This window comes from Orycteropus afer, unplaced genomic scaffold (genome assembly GCF_000298275.1).
Source record: "Orycteropus afer afer isolate SDZICR_OR568_19922 unplaced genomic scaffold, OryAfe1.0 scaffold00042, whole genome shotgun sequence".
Taxonomy (NCBI): domain Eukaryota; kingdom Metazoa; phylum Chordata; class Mammalia; order Tubulidentata; family Orycteropodidae; genus Orycteropus; species Orycteropus afer.
Genome location: NW_006921629.1, coordinates 8422292 through 8441486, shown reverse-complemented (window position 1 = coordinate 8441486; position 19195 = coordinate 8422292). Strand labels below are relative to the sequence as shown.

The window sequence follows — 19195 nt, the reverse complement described above, 5'->3', positions numbered from 1 at the left end:
AAATAGTTCATATACCCTGTCCAAAACCTAAATGTTTAGAGAAGTACCAAAAATTAGTATAACAGAATATATTTTTTGTGAGTAGATACGATTTGAATTGGCAGCATCAACATGAGGAAGGAGTTCCAAAGAGAAGACAGTAAAAGAGGGTTCTATAGGTCATTGTTACGTTAATCTCTCAGGAGATACATCAAAGCACAAGCAGGGCTCCAGGGACATTGGTTATAGAAGCAGGATCACCAAGGACAAGCCATACATCCTAAAACACAGCCTTCAGTCAGACACTAGAAGGACCTCTGGTGGTATAGTGGATAAAGCATTTGGCTGCTAACCATAAGGTCAGCAGTTCAAACACATCAACCACTCTGCAGAAGGAAGATGGGGCCATCTACTTCCATAAAGATTTACAGCCTTAGAAACCCAGTGGGGGTTGCGATGAGTCAGAATCCACCCGATGGCAGTGAGTTTGGTTTGGTTTTTAGTCAGACTCTGCAGTTCCTGCTCTCAAAACCGGCTGCACACAGAAAACTCCCAGAAGAACCCAGTGCCTCGGGCCAAGCTGCCTCTGCTGAGCTGCTTACTGGGCTTATTGGTTGACCTGAAGGTGAGGCCATAGAACCAGTTTCATCAAGGTTCAAAAGGACACCTATGAGCAATTCCATGAACCCTGAAATCAGGATTCCAAGAGAATTAAAACGATTTTGTCAACCCTCAGCTTGTTCTATAGCCACTTTAGTACCCGCCTGGCCATTCTACTCTATGATTAATAGGTCGTTTTACTCTTGAACCTAGTTTCCTGATCAGTAAAATTTAAAATTTGGATAGGTGATGTCATAAGGGCACTGTAGCTTTGAATTTTTGTAACAATGGAAGTGAAATATTTTTACAGTGCTTCATACTTTACACTCTTAGCAATCCAGTATTGCACTAACTAATGAGGGTTCTAACGTCCTGTCCCTTCTGTAGTTCTCATGCTGAAAATTGTTGAATCTCTTTGTTTTGCTCCCTTGTAAGTAGCTTGGTTATTATCTTTGCGCTTCCTTCTAACCCTTCTGTTTACTACGATCTGTTCCATTCTGTGCCTTTCTGTAAACTGAAAAACCCAAACCCTTCTCCTATGGAGTGGCTGGTGGGTTCGAACTGCCAACCTTTTGGTTAGCAGCCTAATGCTTTTGACTTTACATCCCTTAAGGTTCTCACCTTTCTAAGTGTTCATGACTGATTCTCAATGACTGTGTCCTTCCTTCCTCTTCTCATTTGATGTTTGCCTCCCAAACTTAGCCATGAGTATAGGAATTAATTCAATTCCGTATCATTGGTCCTTAAATTGGGATCAATACATTTTTTACCCATGTTTCATGTTTCCTGCTTTCTGTGTCCTTTTTTATTTTCCCCTTTCCCTTACTTGATTACATTATTCATCATGTAGAACTTCAGAAAATCATTTCAAATAAACATATCTCTCCATTAGGGGAAAATACTTTTAGAGACCAGTTAAAATAGGACTTTTTAATAAAATTAGACTGAAAGGCAGGATTCTTCTTACTTGTAATTTACACTCTGCCAGCTTACAAAATGGATTTAAACCGGAAATAGGACTCAGACCTTTCTGACACCACTGCAGCTTTTCTGATGGGGATACAGTCATCCCATAGTATTCACGGGGGATTGGTTCCAGGATGCCAAAATCATGGATGCTCGAGTCCCTTATATAAAATGGCATGGTGTTTGCATATAATCTGCGCACATCTTCCTGAACATCCTCCCATATCTTTAAATCATCTTTAGATGATACCTGAAACGATGTAAATGTTATGTAAATAGCACTTCATGCTCAGTCTTAGCCTTTGAATTGCTTTGACCACTTAATTGCCTTCCTTCCCCCCCCCACCCCGAATAATATTTTCGATCCTTGGTTGGTTGAATCTGTGGATGGAGAACCCATGGATATGGAGGGCTGACTGTGTAGGTTGATAGAAATGGACTGTACATACCCACACTGTAAGGTTAGTTTAAGTTCCCAATTTAGTTCGGCCAAGATACAAAATCTTAATCGGAAGCCAGATGGCCCCAAGAGGCAGATGCACATGCAGTATATCTCAGTGCAGCTTCCCTTGCCCCCCAAGTGTGCAAAGGAAGGATCTCAGTGGGTCTAAAAATTGAGCTCAGTGTTTGACATAATGTACAGTATTTTTGTGTGTGTCCTGAATGTCAAATGCATTTAATATGTCAAAACCCTTTAATACTAGGGACTTGTATCACCATTTTAGGAGAACTTTGCCTAGTAATCTATATTTAAGAGAATAATTATAAACGTTAGAGTCTCCTATTTTTCTAAACCAAATTCAGTCAGAAGTTATTGGGTTGAGGAGTTGGAGGAAAGCAGAATCAGTTCCCAGATGTCATTGAGCTGCCTTCAGCTTTCCAACGTTTCAGAAAGACCGTATTCCCAAAGTCCACCCAGTGACTCTGTTTTATCTGGTTAATTCTGTTACTAAGTTTGGTGTAAAATCACAATTACAAGTCATATACTCAGTAAATATTACTATATGTTTGCTATGTACCTGCCACTGTTTTTGTTGTTAGGTGCCATTAAATCAGTTCCAACTCATAGCAACCCTGTGTACAACAGAATGAAACAGTGCTTGGTCCTGGGCCATCCTCACAGTTGTTGCTGTGTTCGAGTCCATAGTTGCAGCCACTGTGTCAGTCCATCTCATTGAGGGTCTTCCTCTTTTTCACTGACCCTCTACTTTATACCAAGCGTGATGTCCTTCTCTAGGGACTGGTCCCTCCTGACAACGTGTCCAAAGCATATGAGATGAAGTCTCACCATCATTGCTTCTAAGGAGCTCCTTAGAAGTGAAAGCACTATTCTAGGCATTGGGAAGGAGCTCTGGTAGCATAGTGCCTAAGGTACTTGACTGCTAACCAGAAGGCTGGTGGTTCAAACCCATCAGGCACTCCTCGGAAGGAAGGTTGGGCAATCTATTTCCATAGTGATACTGCCTCGGCAACCCAAGGAGGGGTCGCTATGAGTCGGGGCCGACTCAACAGCACATAACAACAACAACAACAGGCATTGGGAATTCAGCAGTGAACAAAGAATCCCAGCCTTCAGGGAGTTACATTCTAGTCAGGAGAGAGAAATAAAAGGTGTGAGAAGTATAATGTATCAGAAGGTGATTATAAAATGAAAATAAACCAGGACAGAAAGATAATGCTAGGATGGAGAGTAAGAAGTTTTAGTTAAAGTCACAGATACATTTCCCTAAAAGGGGTAATTGTTTTTTTCAGTATGTAATTATATTCTGAAGAATATGGTTGTGCTTTTCTTTTATTCAATTCTGTATAATGACTTATGTTTAATGTACAGTATTTTTGTGTGTGTCCTGAATGTCAAATGCATCTTGCAGGAAGCAGGTGACACTCCTGCATTGCCCACCAGAGAGCAGACTGGGATATCCAGAGCTCACCGTGCGCTTGCAGTTTTGTACCTTTGGGAACCGGGAATGTTATTTTAGAACAGCATAATATTTTATCAAGAAAATATAATATCAGGGACCCAGCAGATTGTACTTTGGAGAATTTTTGTTTTAATTAGAGTTTATTTAACTAACTATTATTAGTTTGCTCAGAGGCAATTATTCCTTCTAAAGTGTTAAAAACTGACTTACATATGAATGTCTTCGGTGATAATTGGTAGTCACAGCAAACAAATAACATAAAAGCAACAAGTCTAAAATTACAGAGATTTATTGGAACCTAAGAGAAATAATTGTCACCCTTATCATCATTCAGGGAGCTCTGGTGGCCTAGTGCCCAAGGCATTTGCTAACCAGAAGGCTGGCAATTCAAACACAGCAGCCACTCCTCGGAAGGAAGGTTGGGCAATCTACTTCCATAGTGATAACGCCTCAGACACCCAAGGAGGGGTTGCTATGAGTCAGATCCGACTCCACAGCAGTGAGTTTGGTTTGGTTTGGTATCATCATTCATGTTTACATACATGTATGTTTGATAGAAATTCAGATCTATAAAACATACAATAGGGCATAGATGTTTGCCTTTCCAAAGAGTTCACCATACAGTTAATTTAGATAGCAGAAATGTAAACTTTCTCTAATTTTTTTGAGTCAGGGATTTTTTTGGAGAAAGAGGGAGTGGTTTAACACTTTTTAGTTTTACTCAGATAGGCAGTCAAGTACACAATGAAGATACTGTGTAAATTACAGTGTAAACCATTCATTATCTTTAGAATGTGTTTAAAAGTAGACAGAAATGCACTCAGTTATCTTAATCTTCCCTGGTCTAGTCATAGCATGCACCCTTTGGCCAGGGCCTGGCTGAGCTGAATAAGCTATCCTTGGATAATTGAGAACATCAAAATGGTTCCACTGACATATATGTGTGTGTGTGTGTGTGTGTGTATAATGTGACAGCAAGTACTGGTTGAAAAACACATCATTTAAGTCAATAAAACCTTCCTAAGCTAAACATGTTCTAACTCTACACCTTCATTTTATTGAACATAGTCACTAGTGGCAATGTCCTTCTCTTAATAGCATATTCCTGAAGTTGCCATTTGTAGCCTTGGAGCTGAGCAAATAGAAAATGACTCTCTAGTCCATGTGAATCCCAAACAGAACTCATTAATCCATGGCTAGAGTAGTTAAATTACCCTTGCTAACAGATGCCCCGTCACTTTTTTTTTTTAAATGCCAGAAATCAACCTGAGAGTAGTACAACATTCAAAGAGAAGTGGTTTAAGTACCAGCTGTTCTAACTCATAAAACATACAATAAAGCCTAGTAAAGGAAGGTTTCCCTTAGAAAACAGAACAAAACAGAATGAAAGGCAAGCATAACCTCTTCTGTAGGCTAACCTGCTTCTGTTAAGATAGTAGAACAGACTCTATTTCCCATAATCACACATGATTTAGAGTCTCTTTATACTTAAGTATAGGCCTCATGTCATAGGCCTGTTCCTAGTTTCATTTTACAGAGTAATTTGAACCCTCCTATCAGGAGTTTTCTTCCATATGGCCCAAGGCTTTTTAATGCCTAAAGTGTACTGAGGGTAATGAGAAATAAATAGAGGGCAGTTACAATGGCTGATGATGATATGTGGAGGTAGGCTGGGAATTGGGGGATCTTGGGTGTGTGTTTCTAGATGGATGAGGAAGCTAGGTAGGGAGTGGGGAACTAACGAATTCCTCCAAAAGTAAGTCTGGAGAAATTCTGGTTATTCAAGTTGATTCCTCAGATATGGCTAGGGAATGTCAAGAAATAGCTGCTTAAATGGTCTTTCATCCAGTGATGGGGTGGAGGTGTTAGGAAGGCAAGCAGGTGGGCATAAACGGTTTTTTGGTGATTGTAGAACTAAGGAGGGGACAAAAATCTCTGAAAGGAGAAGAATGTGAATTGGGGAAGAGAGTGGGTACTTTAAGGACAGCGAGATTCTTAGAAGTGGGAGCCAGGAAGGCAGGGGGAGAGGAGGGAGATTTGTGCTTCTTTAGGCTGTAGCTTTCTTTTGATCTCTAAGCCTACTTTCTGCCTACTTTTAGGGTACCTTTGGAATTTGGCTCAGGTCATCTTCTGAGATACCTATTAATTATCATGCCCTGGTTGAGACCCTAGGGATAGAGAGAGCCCTTAGAATTCTAGGACATCATTTGAAATAAATAGACTCACTGCTTCCAAGAACGACTCTGTATCATGGATAAGATTATCCTAACCTTATCCATATTTCACACACCTCCTGAAATTTAAAAATGTAATCAATGTGTCATGATGGCAAAAAGGTTGTGTAAAATACAGAAGTTGAGGGAAAGGAATGGAGAAAGACAAAATTGAGGGATCAGTCCATTCCCAACCAGAATATGCCAATGTTTAAGTTTTCCAATCAATCCATGAGAAGATAACAGTGTATTTTGGGAGCCCTTGTTTTTGCCTAAACAAAGGATGGAGAAAGGTTCCTCAATTATAAATGCTGCAGTCATCTTGTGGCAACTTTGAATTCATAATGTATCAGAGATGATGAATGTCAGAGCCAAGGTGTTTGAATATTGAGTTCCAGACGTTGGTGCCTAGGAGAACATTGCTTAAACGTATGAATAAGACCTCCCCATTAGAATGTTTTTTGTTTGTTTTTTTTTTTTAATACTATGTTTTAGAAGTCAAGGAAAGGTTTATATTTGAGAGGACATTTTCTTTGTTGGTTACCAGGTGTGGGAAGGGAGGGGAGGGAGCACTGTTAGATAGGTAGAGACAAGTATTGATTTGGGTGTAGAGAAGGGCAGTGTAACAAATGTGAGTGATCAGCATGGTGGCACAGAGGAAGAGGAAGACATAGAGAGGTGCATGGGAGGTGCAGACAACAAAGATGAACCCTTTTGCACATACAGTACTGCGTTGTCAGTGAAGGCAAACGTGGATATATGGGTGGATAGATGGGTAGACAGGCTGAACTATTAGGTATGTCTATGCAGGGGGAGTGTGTCCAAGACCATGTATAGGGTTGGCAGACAGTGTCTAACTGGGGCTTTCTTTTGTGTCCCTGGTCAGAATGGTCAGGAAGGGTAGCTGAGCACCATGTAGTTCTTTTAGACTAGAAGAGGCTGTGGTTCACATGGGTCATAAGTCTTGTGGACTAATTCCTTCCTTGAGTCACTGGCTTCCTTCACTCTTCTTTGCTCCAGATAGAAAGAGACCAATAATTGTATCTTAGATGGCCACTTACAAGCTTTTAAGGCCCCAGGTACTACTTACCAAACTAGGATGTTGAACATAGAATATTTTTAAAGAAAGCAGAAACCCAGTTTGAACTCCTAAATTCAAATTGCATACCAGTCACTTGAAGGACTGTTTCTTTAAGAAAACTGTTTTTTAGTGTAGTTCTTCTAGAGTTTGTAGTGGGTGTGGAAGATGCCTAAAACCTAGTCCTGGTCCCTAGTAGATTTAGTCTAGCTAGAGAGACATTAAAGAAACATGAATGGCACTGTGGAATCAAATGTTGAATTCTTTTACCAGAAGCGTTCAGAGAAGGGAGTGTCCAGTATGAGTTGTAATAATTAGTGAAGGCTTTTTGGAACTGCACTGAGTTTTAAAGCTTAGGGATAAGATTGGGATGTAAGGAATACAGAAGACAGCCACATTATGAAGGTGACAGTGAGTTGAGTACATTCAACAGCTAGTAAGAGAGACAGAAAGGTCTGCCTGGAGTACAGGGTCTGTGATAGGAAATAAAGTTGGATAACTAGACTGGGATGAGGGCATAGGGAACCTTGAAATCCAAACTCTGTACGTCAGGAAAATATAAGTTAAAACCACATCAAGATGCCATTACACACCCATCAAAGTAGCTCAAACTAAAAATAAAATGCCAGCTATTCTTGAGAATGCAGAGCAACTGCAACTCTTACATTGCTGGTGGGTATTTAAATTACTTCAGCCCTCTAATAAACTGTTTGCATAAAAATGTTCTTAATACCTTCATTCATCACAGCCCCAAACTGGAAACAACATACATGTCCATCAACAGTAAAATAGGTAAACTGTGATATATTTACACAGTGGAATACTCCATAGCAATAAAGAATGAATTACTGTTACCCACAATAACATAGGTGAATCTCACAGACATTATGTCAAGCAATGGGAGCCAGAAACAAAACAGAATATGCTGTTTTTGACAATGGAGTTTTAGATATGAGACCAAAAGAACAAGCAGCAACAACAAAAAAAGAAACCAAGATTAGTTGGAATTCATCAAAATGAAAAAAATTGTGTACCAAGGGACTTTATTAAGAAAGTAAAGAAAACCTACAGAATGGAGAAAATATTTGGTAACTATGTCAGATAAGGTTATAATATCTAAAATATATGAAGAACCTCCACAGCTCAACAAGGAAAATACAAACAACCCAATCAAAAGATACACAGAGGAAATGGCCAATAAGCACGAGAAAAGATGCTTAACATCATGTCATTAAGGAAATGCTATTCAAGACCACAGTGAGCTACAACTTCATCCCCACTAGGATGACTATTAGAAAAAATGAAAATAATCAATGTTGGTGAGGATGTGGAGAAATTTGAACTGTTGTACATTGCTGGTGGGGATGTAAAATGATGCAACCACTGTGGAAAACAGTTTGGCAATTCTTCAGAAAGTTAAACATGGAATTGTCATATGACCCAGCAGTTCTACTTCTAGTTACAAACCCTAAGAGACTTGAAAGCAGGGACTCAAACAAATCCTTGTACACTGGTGTTCAAACCAAACCAAACTCACTACCATTGAGTTAATTCCAACTCATAGCGACTCCCATTGGGTTTCCTAGGCTGTAGATCTTTATGGAAGGAGACTGCCTCCTCTTTCTTCCGCAGAGTGGCTGGTGGATTTGAACCACCAACCTTTTGGTTAGCAGCCAAATGCCTTAACCACTACATCACCAGAGCTACTTACACTGGTGTTCATTGCAACATTAATCATGATAGCCAAAAATTATAGCTCAAGTGTCCATCAACTGATGAATGGACAAACAAAATGTGGTATGTATATACAATGGGATGTTATTCACCTATAAAGAGAAATGAGGTTCTTATACATGCTATACATGGATGAACCTTGGAACATCATGCTGGGTGAAATAAAAGAAAAAACATTGTATGTAAAATATCTAAATGCTAATTAAAGAGGCTCAGGGGGAGGAAAGAAAGTGAGGTTCTTGCTGAAAGGGCAGAGTTTCTGTTAAAAGTGATGAAAAACTTTTAGAAATGATCATGGTGATGGCAGCACAGCATTGTGGATGTAACACCCCTGAATTGTACGGTTAGAAATGGTTAAGATGGCAGATTTTGTTATATATATTTTACCACAATAAGAAGGAAAAATACATTGGGGGAAAAGGAGGCAAGTATGCTGTATGATACCATTCATATGGCGTTTGAGAACAGGCAAAATTAGCACAAGACTCAGGGACTGAAAAGCAGGCTAAGTGGTCACAGCCATGATGGATTGACGCGAGCTGCCAAGGAAACTCATGTAATTGACCATGAACATCAGAAGGAAATCATGCTGACACTGATGTGGGAAGTTCTTCTCCTGACTCTAGTAGTCATAACAAACCACACACCAGTGCTGTGAGATCAGCAGGGACCAGACAAGGAGACTTAAATATGCAGTGAGCTCCAAAAGTCTGACTCATGCACAGCTAGGCATGGCTACGTTAAGGCAGTAACGGAGTATCTTGCATCCACAAGACGGATCTTATGGCAGCTTTGGAGGCAGAGGTTGTGGGCATGTTGAACTCGATATTCACATGATTGGCAGATCTGGAAGGCACTTCTCAGACGGAGCCAAATTCAAAGTGGCAGACAAAACCATGTGGGTGACCAGAAGCTATAAAAGGAAAAGAATCAAGAAATGAGTTTCTTTAGGAAGGAACCAGAAGAGAGACCAGAGGAGCCCCTTCAATAAGAACCAACCGGCCAGTTGCCATCAAGTCACTTCTGACTCCTGGCAACCCCATGTGAGAGCAAAACTGTGCTCTGGAGGATTTTCAGTGGCTGGTTTTTCTGAAGTAGGTTACCAGACTTTTCTTCTGAGGTGCCTGTGGGTAAACTTGAACCTTCAGCCTTTCTGTCAGCGGCCCAGCACATCAAATGTTACATCGCCCAGGCCGCCTCAGGAGGAAAGGAGGCCTGAAAACGGCCTGCAGGCTCGACAGCTGCCAGTGTTTCAAAGTGTCCAAAGCCAAGCAGAGGGTTTGCCCCAGTGAGAAGTTAAGTACTGTGTGCCTTCGCCTCTTTGATATAATACTATCTGATTACTGTAGCCTGGTATCCTAGCAGTAAAACCTGTGGCCTGAGAAACGGGGGTCATTTTGTCTGGTCAGGTCTGAGTGATAATTGAACACAATACAAATCTAAGCAGTAGGGACTGTGAATGGGGAGAAAGGAATAAAAGAGAGTGACACTTTGCACCTAATAAAACATCCGTGACATTTGTCATTAAAAAGCACAAAGGATGAAGTAATTAGAATTATCAAGCATTAACACCTTATTACTGGCCCTTACACTTGTCCATGCAATTAATTACCTTTACAAGAGAGCTTTCTTATATATGGGTTTCATTTACTTTCTAGTGTCTTTTCCCTTCCATCTGCTGAACTTGAGATACACTTTCCACCTTAAACCGAAAATTTAACAAAGCATATACTTTAATACATAAGGCAACGCTAGAAAACTTAATAAAATAATGTTAATGTGCTTGCACCTGGAACCTAATGAATGGGAGAACTGTAATTGCAAATTGCTACAAATGTGTCATCTTGATGACTTCAATACCAGAGGAACAGCTCTGCTGTGAGATTTCTGCCCTGAATATCAGTTGTTGTTGTTGTTGTTATGTGCCATTGAGTCAGACCCGACCCATAGCGACCCCTCCTTGGGTTGCTGAGGCAGTATCACTACGGAAGTAGATTGCCCAATCTACCTTCCGGGGAGTGGCTGGTGGGTTTGAACTGCCAGCCTTCTGGTTAGCAGTCAAGTGCCTTAGCCACTGTGCTAGTAGTACCCTCAAATCATTGTGATAATAAAAATCGTCTCTCAAATTTTCAAAAGACAGTCAAAGAGGTGGTAACGGCCTTATGGAGAACCACTGACATAATACATGCTAAACAACATGGGTTTGAGATTATGTAGTTTTGAGTTTAAATTTCTTGTTGATCATTTTGGCCTTGTGTACTTTAGGGCAAATAACCAAAACTCTGAGCTTCTGCTTCTTTATCAGTAAAAGTCAGGGGCAGGAGAGAACAGAATAAATACCCACTAGTGTACGTGAAAGAAGGAAACAAAATTATATGTGCAAAATATGTGGTGGTGTTGTTGTTATGTGCCTTTGAGTCGGACCTGACCCCTCCTTGGGTTCCGAGGCGATATCACTACGGAAGTAGATTGCCCAGTCTTCCTTCCAAGGAGTGGCTGGTGGGTTTGAACCGCCAGCCTTCTGGTTAGCAGGCAGGTGCCTTAGGCACTATGCTTTCAGAGCTCCCAAAATAGGTAGTAGTGTCCCTGAAATCTTCTTAAACCCAAACAATAGTTGAGCTTAAGTAGTCAAGAATGTCTGCCTTATGTTGATGGGGGAAGAATGATTGGGAAAAGGGGGGTGAGAATAGTTACACAACTTGAAAAGTAATAAGTGTCACTGAATTGTATGTGTAGAAATTGTTGAATTGGTGTATCTTCTGCTGTGTGTATTGTCAACAATAAAATAAATGCTAAACAAATAAATGAAAGAGCAGGCAAAATACTCAATGGTTATAGAAGCCAAGATGATGATTACCCTGAAGAAGGGAAAGGTTGTTTCCTGCAGAAGGTTCCAGAGGAAACTCTTGGGCTCTGGAAATGTTCTATATATTCCTCTGAATAGTGGCTTCATGGCTGTATGCATATGTAAAAATATCTTAAGATAAGTGCACTTTACTAACTTACTGAATGTATGTTATGGATCAGTAAAAAGTAAGAAAAAAATCAGGCCATGGAGTTTGTTGTGGGAAGTGATAGAGAAATATTGTTGGATCTTGACAAATACTTGTGCTTATAAAACTATTCATCCTGTAGAGTAGAGAATAGGTGGTGTAGAACAGTCTTCAGATCCTCTGTTATATGCAGATCATGTGCCTAGCACTATGCTGGATGCTGTTAAGGGACACAAAATAATCCAGACCTGCTCCATATCCTTAAGTATATATCTTTTAGAAATGACAAGTTATGTGAAACCCAGAAAGTTACAATAGATGATAAATGTTTAATTCATAGCATCATGGAAGAGCACTGAAGGCAGACTTGAGTTCAAATCCTAATTCTGTCATTTATTGATAAGCTTTCTGATTTCAGGCAAGCTCTTTATTTCCCTGAACCTTGGTTTTCTTATCTGTAAAATGGGAATAATATGTATTGCCTTTGTTGAGAGGATTAAGAGAGAAGGTATTTGAAGATTGTAGTATAGTCCTGTAGGCATTCAGTTAAAATTCCTCCTTTTTAACCCCACACTCATGGAGTGATACTGTTTATTTAAGGATGTGACCTCAGTTCAACTTACTGCATGTGTGACCTTAAGTAGAATACTTAATTTTTTTTTTTATTTTGAGTCTCTATCTCCACTTGGAGAAAAAGGGGAAAATTGTACCTTGAGAGAGTGTTATGAGAATTAAAGTGAACTTGGCAGATATGTATTATGTAGCGCAAAGTAGACACACTTAATAAATGTAAGAAGGAGCTCTGGTGGTGCAGTGGGTAAAGCATTCGACTGCAAACCAAAACATTAGCGGTTCAAACCTACCAGTCCACTAGCTGCTTTGCAGGAGAAAGATGAGGCATTCTGCTTCCACAAAGATTTACAGCCTTGGAAACAGTTCTACTCTGTCCTATAGAGTTGCTATGACTCGGAATCAACTCAGTGGCAGTGGGTTTTTGGAATAAATGTAAGATCCATTTCTTTTTAATGTAATAAAGTACGTAAATAATGCAAGCAGTAAAGGATAAGATTGGATCACGGTAGTAAAGGACTGCAGAAAGAAGAGGCAGATCCCAGTGTTATTTTTTTTGAAAGATAAAAAGCAAATTTGAATACAGGGAAGTACTTTCTATACTATGACATTGTACAAGGCATGTCTCTGGTACTTCCATTTTTGTCTTTCTATAAAATGAGGATAGTGTAAATATAATCTTGGATTATTTGAAGCTAACTTGAAGGTGAAACAGTAGCAAATATGTTATGGTCTCACAACCCCAAAAAATGATACCTTACTACTAAAAGTTACTCCTGTTTCTAATACTTGTAATAGGCATTGTCATCCAAGTTCCAACTGAACAGTTAGTATCTTTTCTGCGAGCAGAGACCCCTTTCACAATCAAAGGAAAACCTAGATGCATAAAGGGAAGGAAATCTATTTATAAAATATATGTCATCATTTGTCACTTGGAAAATAATCAACAGCGCAGATCAACCCAGGTTTTGTTAGGTATCAGTGATGGGTGGTTTCTTAAAAGGAAGTTTAATTTGCAGGGCATATACTAAGCAGTAAATATTAACATTTCAGAATTGCATTGTTCAGAGTGTTTATTTGAGAACTCACAAGTTGACTGATACCAAATCCTGAACATCAACCTTCTAAGTTTTGAAGCAAGATTTGATTTCCTGTGAAATTTCTAGCTTGGGTTTAGCCACTGATTTCTTGGTTCTCAAGCTTGGAGAAGATGACAAGGTAAAGAACAGCACTTCCTCCTTGCTCCTACTCATCTGTCGTCCTCCTCTCTTACAGATATTCCGAGTGGTGTGCATCTGTTTGGGTAATCCGCCAGAGACATTCACCTGGGAATATCGAGACAAAGATAAAAATTATCAGAAGATTGGCCCCATATCACCCTTGGAGTTCTATAGGGAACACGTCAAGCCTCTCTTCAATATGGAGGATAAGGTTGGAGACTGGCACTGGCAACTACTTGCTGTTTGCTTTCAAATGTCTTTTGGCTACAGGGAGGAGTAAAGACTCCTGGGTTAACTTTTTCGACCATCAAACTAGATACTAAGCAAACTTTTTTTTTTTCCTCTTTCTCTCCTTTTTTTTTTTTTTGAACTTCATATTGTGGTTTGGGTGAAAGTTTCCATAGCAAATTAGTTGGTGTTTTTTTTTTCTTCCCTCTTTCTCTTGAGGTATTTTATGCACTTAATATAGTTGGCCATATCAGGACCTACCACCTTTCCCCAAGGCTCCTCTTCAGAGACTTTCTAACTCTAGGCCAGCAGTCAGTCACTTCCCAAGTGCTTCCCTGATTTGGGCCTAGGCTCATTCTCAGGTACAAAGACAATAAAAAGCATATTGAGTGTTTCTTATCGTGTGTTTAGAGTGCCTCTGTGCTGTGAACCCCTCTGGGGCCTCCCTCAGAGAATGGAGCAGTGTCTTATCCTAGTTTTTCCTGCTTCCTCCAGGCCTTCCCCACTGCCTAGCAAGGTGACCAGAGCTTCCCTCCTTACTGGCTTTTTGACTCTCTTCTATGCAAATGACTTTTGTTTTATGGTTGAAATCCCAACTCCATTGAGGTACTGCTGGATGTTGAGCCTGTGTTACAACTTGAGAGCAAGGGTTTTGTAGTGATGACATCTCCACCTTGCCTTATTTGGTGCAGCAATTTTTCAGTTAGTTTTACAGCAGTTCCAGTAGGGGAAACAGGTAAATGCAGCTCCCACATGTGTCCCAGTTAAGAAGAATAAGCCCATTTTCCCCTGCACTAATTAAAACAGTCAAGGACCTCTCTCACATGTCTCGTACTTCCTTTGGTTTCTTTGTTGTGTAACAGTGCGGTTGTAGTGTTTTATTCTTAAGGCAGAAGTGATAAGCCTGATGCAATTGTATGAGCCTAGAGAAGAGGTGTGATTCTTTCTTGCTGTTCCTGATTTTATGTTCTAATCAGCATATTCTTAATCTCAATAGATTTGTTTAGTGAATGACCCTCGGCCCCAGCACAAGTACAACAAACTTTACACAGTAGACTACTTAAGCAATATGGTTGGAGGGAGAAAAACTCTATATAACAACCAGCCTGTTGACTTCTTGAAAAAAATGGTTGCTGCCTCCATCAAAGATGGAGAGGTTGGTATGTTTTTGTGTCTTTCCCATTGGAGTTAAAACCTCTTCTTTCACTTCTTTGGTGTATAAGAAGATAAGAGTTTATGTTGACTTTCTTTCTTCCTCTCTCCTCTGTTTCTAGGCTGTGTGGTTTGGCTGTGATGTTGGAAAATACTTCAATGGCAAGCTGGGCCTCAGTGACATGAATGTGTGAGTGCAAGAAATTTAAAATAGAAAGTCATTTGTGTGTTGTTGCTGTTGGAGTGCACTCTTGGTATGAAATGACGGCTGAGGTTCATCCAAAGATTAAGGTTGGCCTAAGGGTGGGTCTCTCTCTTTCCACCTTGTAGAGTTTGAGGGTTCATAGTAGAAACAATTCTACCTACCTAAATGCTCTAACCAGGGAAGTCAAGATCATGCTTCATTTCTGAGTTGAAATCTTTGTATGTCCCTAAAAAGTCATATTGTATGAAAAAGACACACACAAAAAATAATCAATTACTATGTAAAACCTGATCATTGCATTTGGGAATGTGATGAAGGGTTTCCTAGAGCTCTTGCTTGCTCTTAGAATCTCCTTAAACTGCTTATCTTACTTTGGTGCCTTATAGGTTTTAAATCTTTGGGACAGCTGGGGCTGATTTGTGTGCTTACTTTAAAGTAGTTCTCCGGATCTTTTATGACAGTGAAGATACATTTGCAATCTAAATCATACAAGATTTCTTGACTGTTAAAATATACCATTTTAGGGTTACTTATAAGTAATTATCACTTGTAAGAAGTTGAGTAGATCTCTTGAAGGTTAATAATAGGAGAAAAGAAAAGAAATCTGCTGAGATAATTAATGAGTACTTTTTAACTTTGAGTGTGTTCTTCATTATTTTTGGCCTTATTTGTTTAAGTTTCACCATCAGCAATGGTCTGAATGAATTCAGAAACTGGCTGGTTCTACCACCTCAGAAGGGACCATTTTTGAAAAAATTTACTTCAAAAGAGATTTCATTATTTATTGAAGTTCTCCTTTTTAAGGTTTTCTGGCCGAAATAATGGTGTAAACTTGTCAATTTTTTTTTCCCCCAGTTGTGATTAGGGTGAAAGTTTACAGAGAAAATTCATTTTCCATATAGCAGCTCATATACATTTTGTCTCATGACATTGACAGCAATTCCCCACAATGTAACAACTCTTCCCACTTCCTCCCCGTAGTTACCTCTTCCCTCCTGTTCTCCCATGGTTGATCACTCCAAGTAGTGTATCTGCCTGATGTAAATGTTCAGTATATATGCCTATTATTTGGCCGGAAGCCACAAGAGTGAGGTTAATTCCAGACCCAGAGGGTAGCTAGGGGCCAAAGTCTCAGGAGTCTCACCAGGTTCTATCAGACCAGCAAATGGGGTCCTTTTTATGATTTTAATTGTTGTTCCACATTGTTTTCCCACTCTTCCCAGGATCTCCTGCACCAATCCCCCTCTGAGTGGTTGACAGTAGTAGCCAGGCACCATCTAGTTCTTCTGGTCTCCTGATCATATAGGCTGAGGATCGTATGGTCGACCAGTCCCTTGGACTAATTGTTTCCATAAGCCTTTGGTTTTCTTCATTCTTCTTTGCTCTGGATGAGGAGAGACCCATCACTGCATCTAGGTGGCCGCTTGCATACTTTTGAGATCCTAGTCACTACTCACCAAAATGGGAGCTCTGGTAGCATAGTGCCTAAGGCACTTGACTGCTGACCAGAAGGCTGGCAATTCAAACCCACCAGCCATTCCTCGGAAGGAAGGTGGGGCAATCTACTTCCGTAGTGATACTGCCTCGGAAACCTAAGGAGGGGTCGCTATGAGTTGGGTCCGACTTGACGGCACATAACAACAACTCACCGAAGTAGGATGTAAAACAGTGTTTTTGTGTAGTATATTATGCCAGTTGAACTTGATGTCCCCTGTGACCATGGTCCCAAGCCCACAGGTCCAACTATTTGTCAGCTTTTTGATACAAAGAGTTTTTGTTTAATCATATATGTTTTAAAGACAGTGGAATCCCATTGAGAGATTAAATTTTGCATGTGCATATTCCCTCTGAAGGGTTAAAGTTGGAATCCATATTTATTTACTTGGAGCTATTAAGCCCTTTGATTTCTTTAGTGTTTACTACAGAAGCCAGTTCTCCCGCATGATTATACTCCCTTTATTTTATACCATCATTCTTTTTACAGCTATGACCACGAATTAGTTTTTGGTGTCTCCATGAAGAACATGAACAAAGCTGAGAGGCTGACTTTTGGGGAGTCGCTGATGACCCACGCCATGACCTTCACTGCCTTCTCAGAAAAGGTATGGCCCTCCCTGTGCCTGCTGCAGCCTTTGCTCGGATGGAGCCACACTCTCCGGCAGCCTGTTCATCCGGCAGAGCCTCGTCTGTGCTGTACATGATTTCTGTTGAAAGTCAGCTTCCGAGCAAGACATGGTGCCTGTGTCACTGGGGGTTTGGCTGCGTGTTCAGAGGTAATGAGAATAGGAACTTTCCGTGAGGAGCAGAATTTGGGTCACAGGGAGTAAGGAAGTAACTGCTTTTCTGTTACTTTGGAAATTCTTGGTGTGAAGAGTTCAGCACAAGAACTTGGAAAAAGAGAGCATCTATTTTTTTAGGGCCAGGAAAGTGTCAACAGTGTTCATATCTTGATGACCTTATTCAGATTTACCTTTCTTTCATGTGTCATTCAGATTCTTCTGCAGTAAATTGTCAGTCACCATAATTTGTGGACTTCATGTTCATTTCTGGATTTATGCAGGGCTTCAGGAAATTGTACTTTGAATTGCCTATGAAATACTATGAATAGTAATGTCCCTATTTCTAGGACAAATATTAGAAATAGCAAGTGGAATTTTGTCTTTCTCAAATAAGCCTCCCATTTCCAGACTATACAATGGATATTTTACCTCTTGTGCCTCTTTAGGAGCTCTGGTGGCATAGTGCCTAAGGCATTCGATTGCTAACCAGAAGGTTGGTGGTTCAAACCCACCAGCCGCTCCTCGGAAGGAAGGTTGGGCAGTCTACTTCCATAGTGATACCACTTCGGAAACCAAGGAGGGGTCGCTATGAGTCAGGTCCAACTCCAGGGCATTGAGTTTGTTTTTTTTGTTTTTGTGCCTCCTTACTGATTTACCTGTTTCTCCATGTATAATTCAGTGACATTGATTGCATTCTTAGAGTTGGGTCACCATTCTTACCCTCCTGTTCTGAGTTGCTCCAACCCCAGTAACGTATACTCAACGCCCCTAACATTCCTATCTAATTTTTCAAGTTTTCCAAGTTGCTGTTGTTCATTAGATCCCATATAGACAGTTCTTAAAAGAGCATAATGCTCAAAGCAGCACTTTTTTTTTAAAAAAAACTAATTATGCTTAACTGTTGTTTGGCTTTCAGAGGCTTCAGGGGATTTTTTTGGTTTAAGATTTAAAGGTTATTTCAGAGCATTAGTTTCAGGGGTTCACCTCACTTTCATAGCTCCAGGAAGTCTAAAATCTGTGAGCATTTGAAATTCAGTTTTGTATTTTCCCCCTTTTGATCAAGATTCTTCTATAGAATCTTTGATCAAAGTGTTCAATAATGGTAACCAGGCATATTCAGTTCTTCTGGTCTCAGGCAAAGCAGGCATGAACTACTTTTGTTCTTTGTCACCATCAGCAAACATTTTCTCTGTCTGATTACAAAAAAAAAAATCAAAGAATAACTGCCTTGTGTAAATTGTTTTAGAAAATAATTTGATAGAGAATTGTTTTTGCTATCCTACCTACTAGATTTGTGATCATTAAAACACTTAGAATTATCTTAGCATGTTATTAGGGAACCATGGTGGCAGTGATTAAAAGCACTCAGCTGCTAACTGAAAGGTCAGTTGGTCAAACCCATCAGCCATGGCAATCTGTTTCCGTAAAGATTTACAGCCTTGGAAAACCTGTGGGGCAGTTCTGCTCTGTCCTATAGAGTTGCTATGAGTCAGAATTGATTTGATGGTAGTAGAGTCTTGGGTTTAGCTTATCATTATGCCAGATTTTCCTAGATAGTCTGTCTAGAATTCCTAATTTGTTTTTTGTTCTGCTAGGCAAAATTGTGAGTTGGGTGGGGTTTTTCTTTGTAGTACTTCTTTCTGGACTGCTTTGGAAGATAGCTCTTCCAGTACTTTATTTGCCTGTGCCCCTTTGACCCTGTGGTATCTCAAAACCTCATGCTCTTTCCCCATTCAACACCTGATGCGAAGGAAGACTTTGTTACATGGGTACAAATTACAGGGTTGTGGCTTTAAGTGGATCTCTGATGGCATAAGGCACTTGACTGCTAACCAGAGGGCTAGCGGTTCAAACCCATCAGCCACTCCTCAGAAGGAAGACTGGGCGATCTACTTCTGTAGAGATACCACCTCAGAAACCCAAGGAGGGGTTGCTATGAGTTGCAATTGACTTGATGGCAGTGAGTTTGGTTTTTGGTTTTTTTTTTTTTTTTTTTTTTTTTTGGCTTCAAGTGGTAATTAAAGAAGTTTTTGCAATTTGATTTGAAATTAAACAT

The 19195-nt window shown here is 40.0% G+C and overlaps 1 protein-coding gene across 1 annotated transcript in view; it reads left to right on the top strand.

Annotated features, from left to right (window-relative positions):
* Nucleotides 1-19195, top strand: part of BLMH (bleomycin hydrolase) — a 56957-nt gene that overhangs the window by 15401 nt on the left and 22361 nt on the right. Inside the window, exons 7-10 of the mRNA XM_007937415.2 lie at nt 13331-13486; nt 14501-14659; nt 14778-14845; nt 16845-16962. Of these exons, the coding sequence (XP_007935606.1) occupies nt 13331-13486; nt 14501-14659; nt 14778-14845; nt 16845-16962 (501 nt within the window). The remainder of the gene's footprint in view (nt 1-13330; nt 13487-14500; nt 14660-14777; nt 14846-16844; nt 16963-19195) is intronic.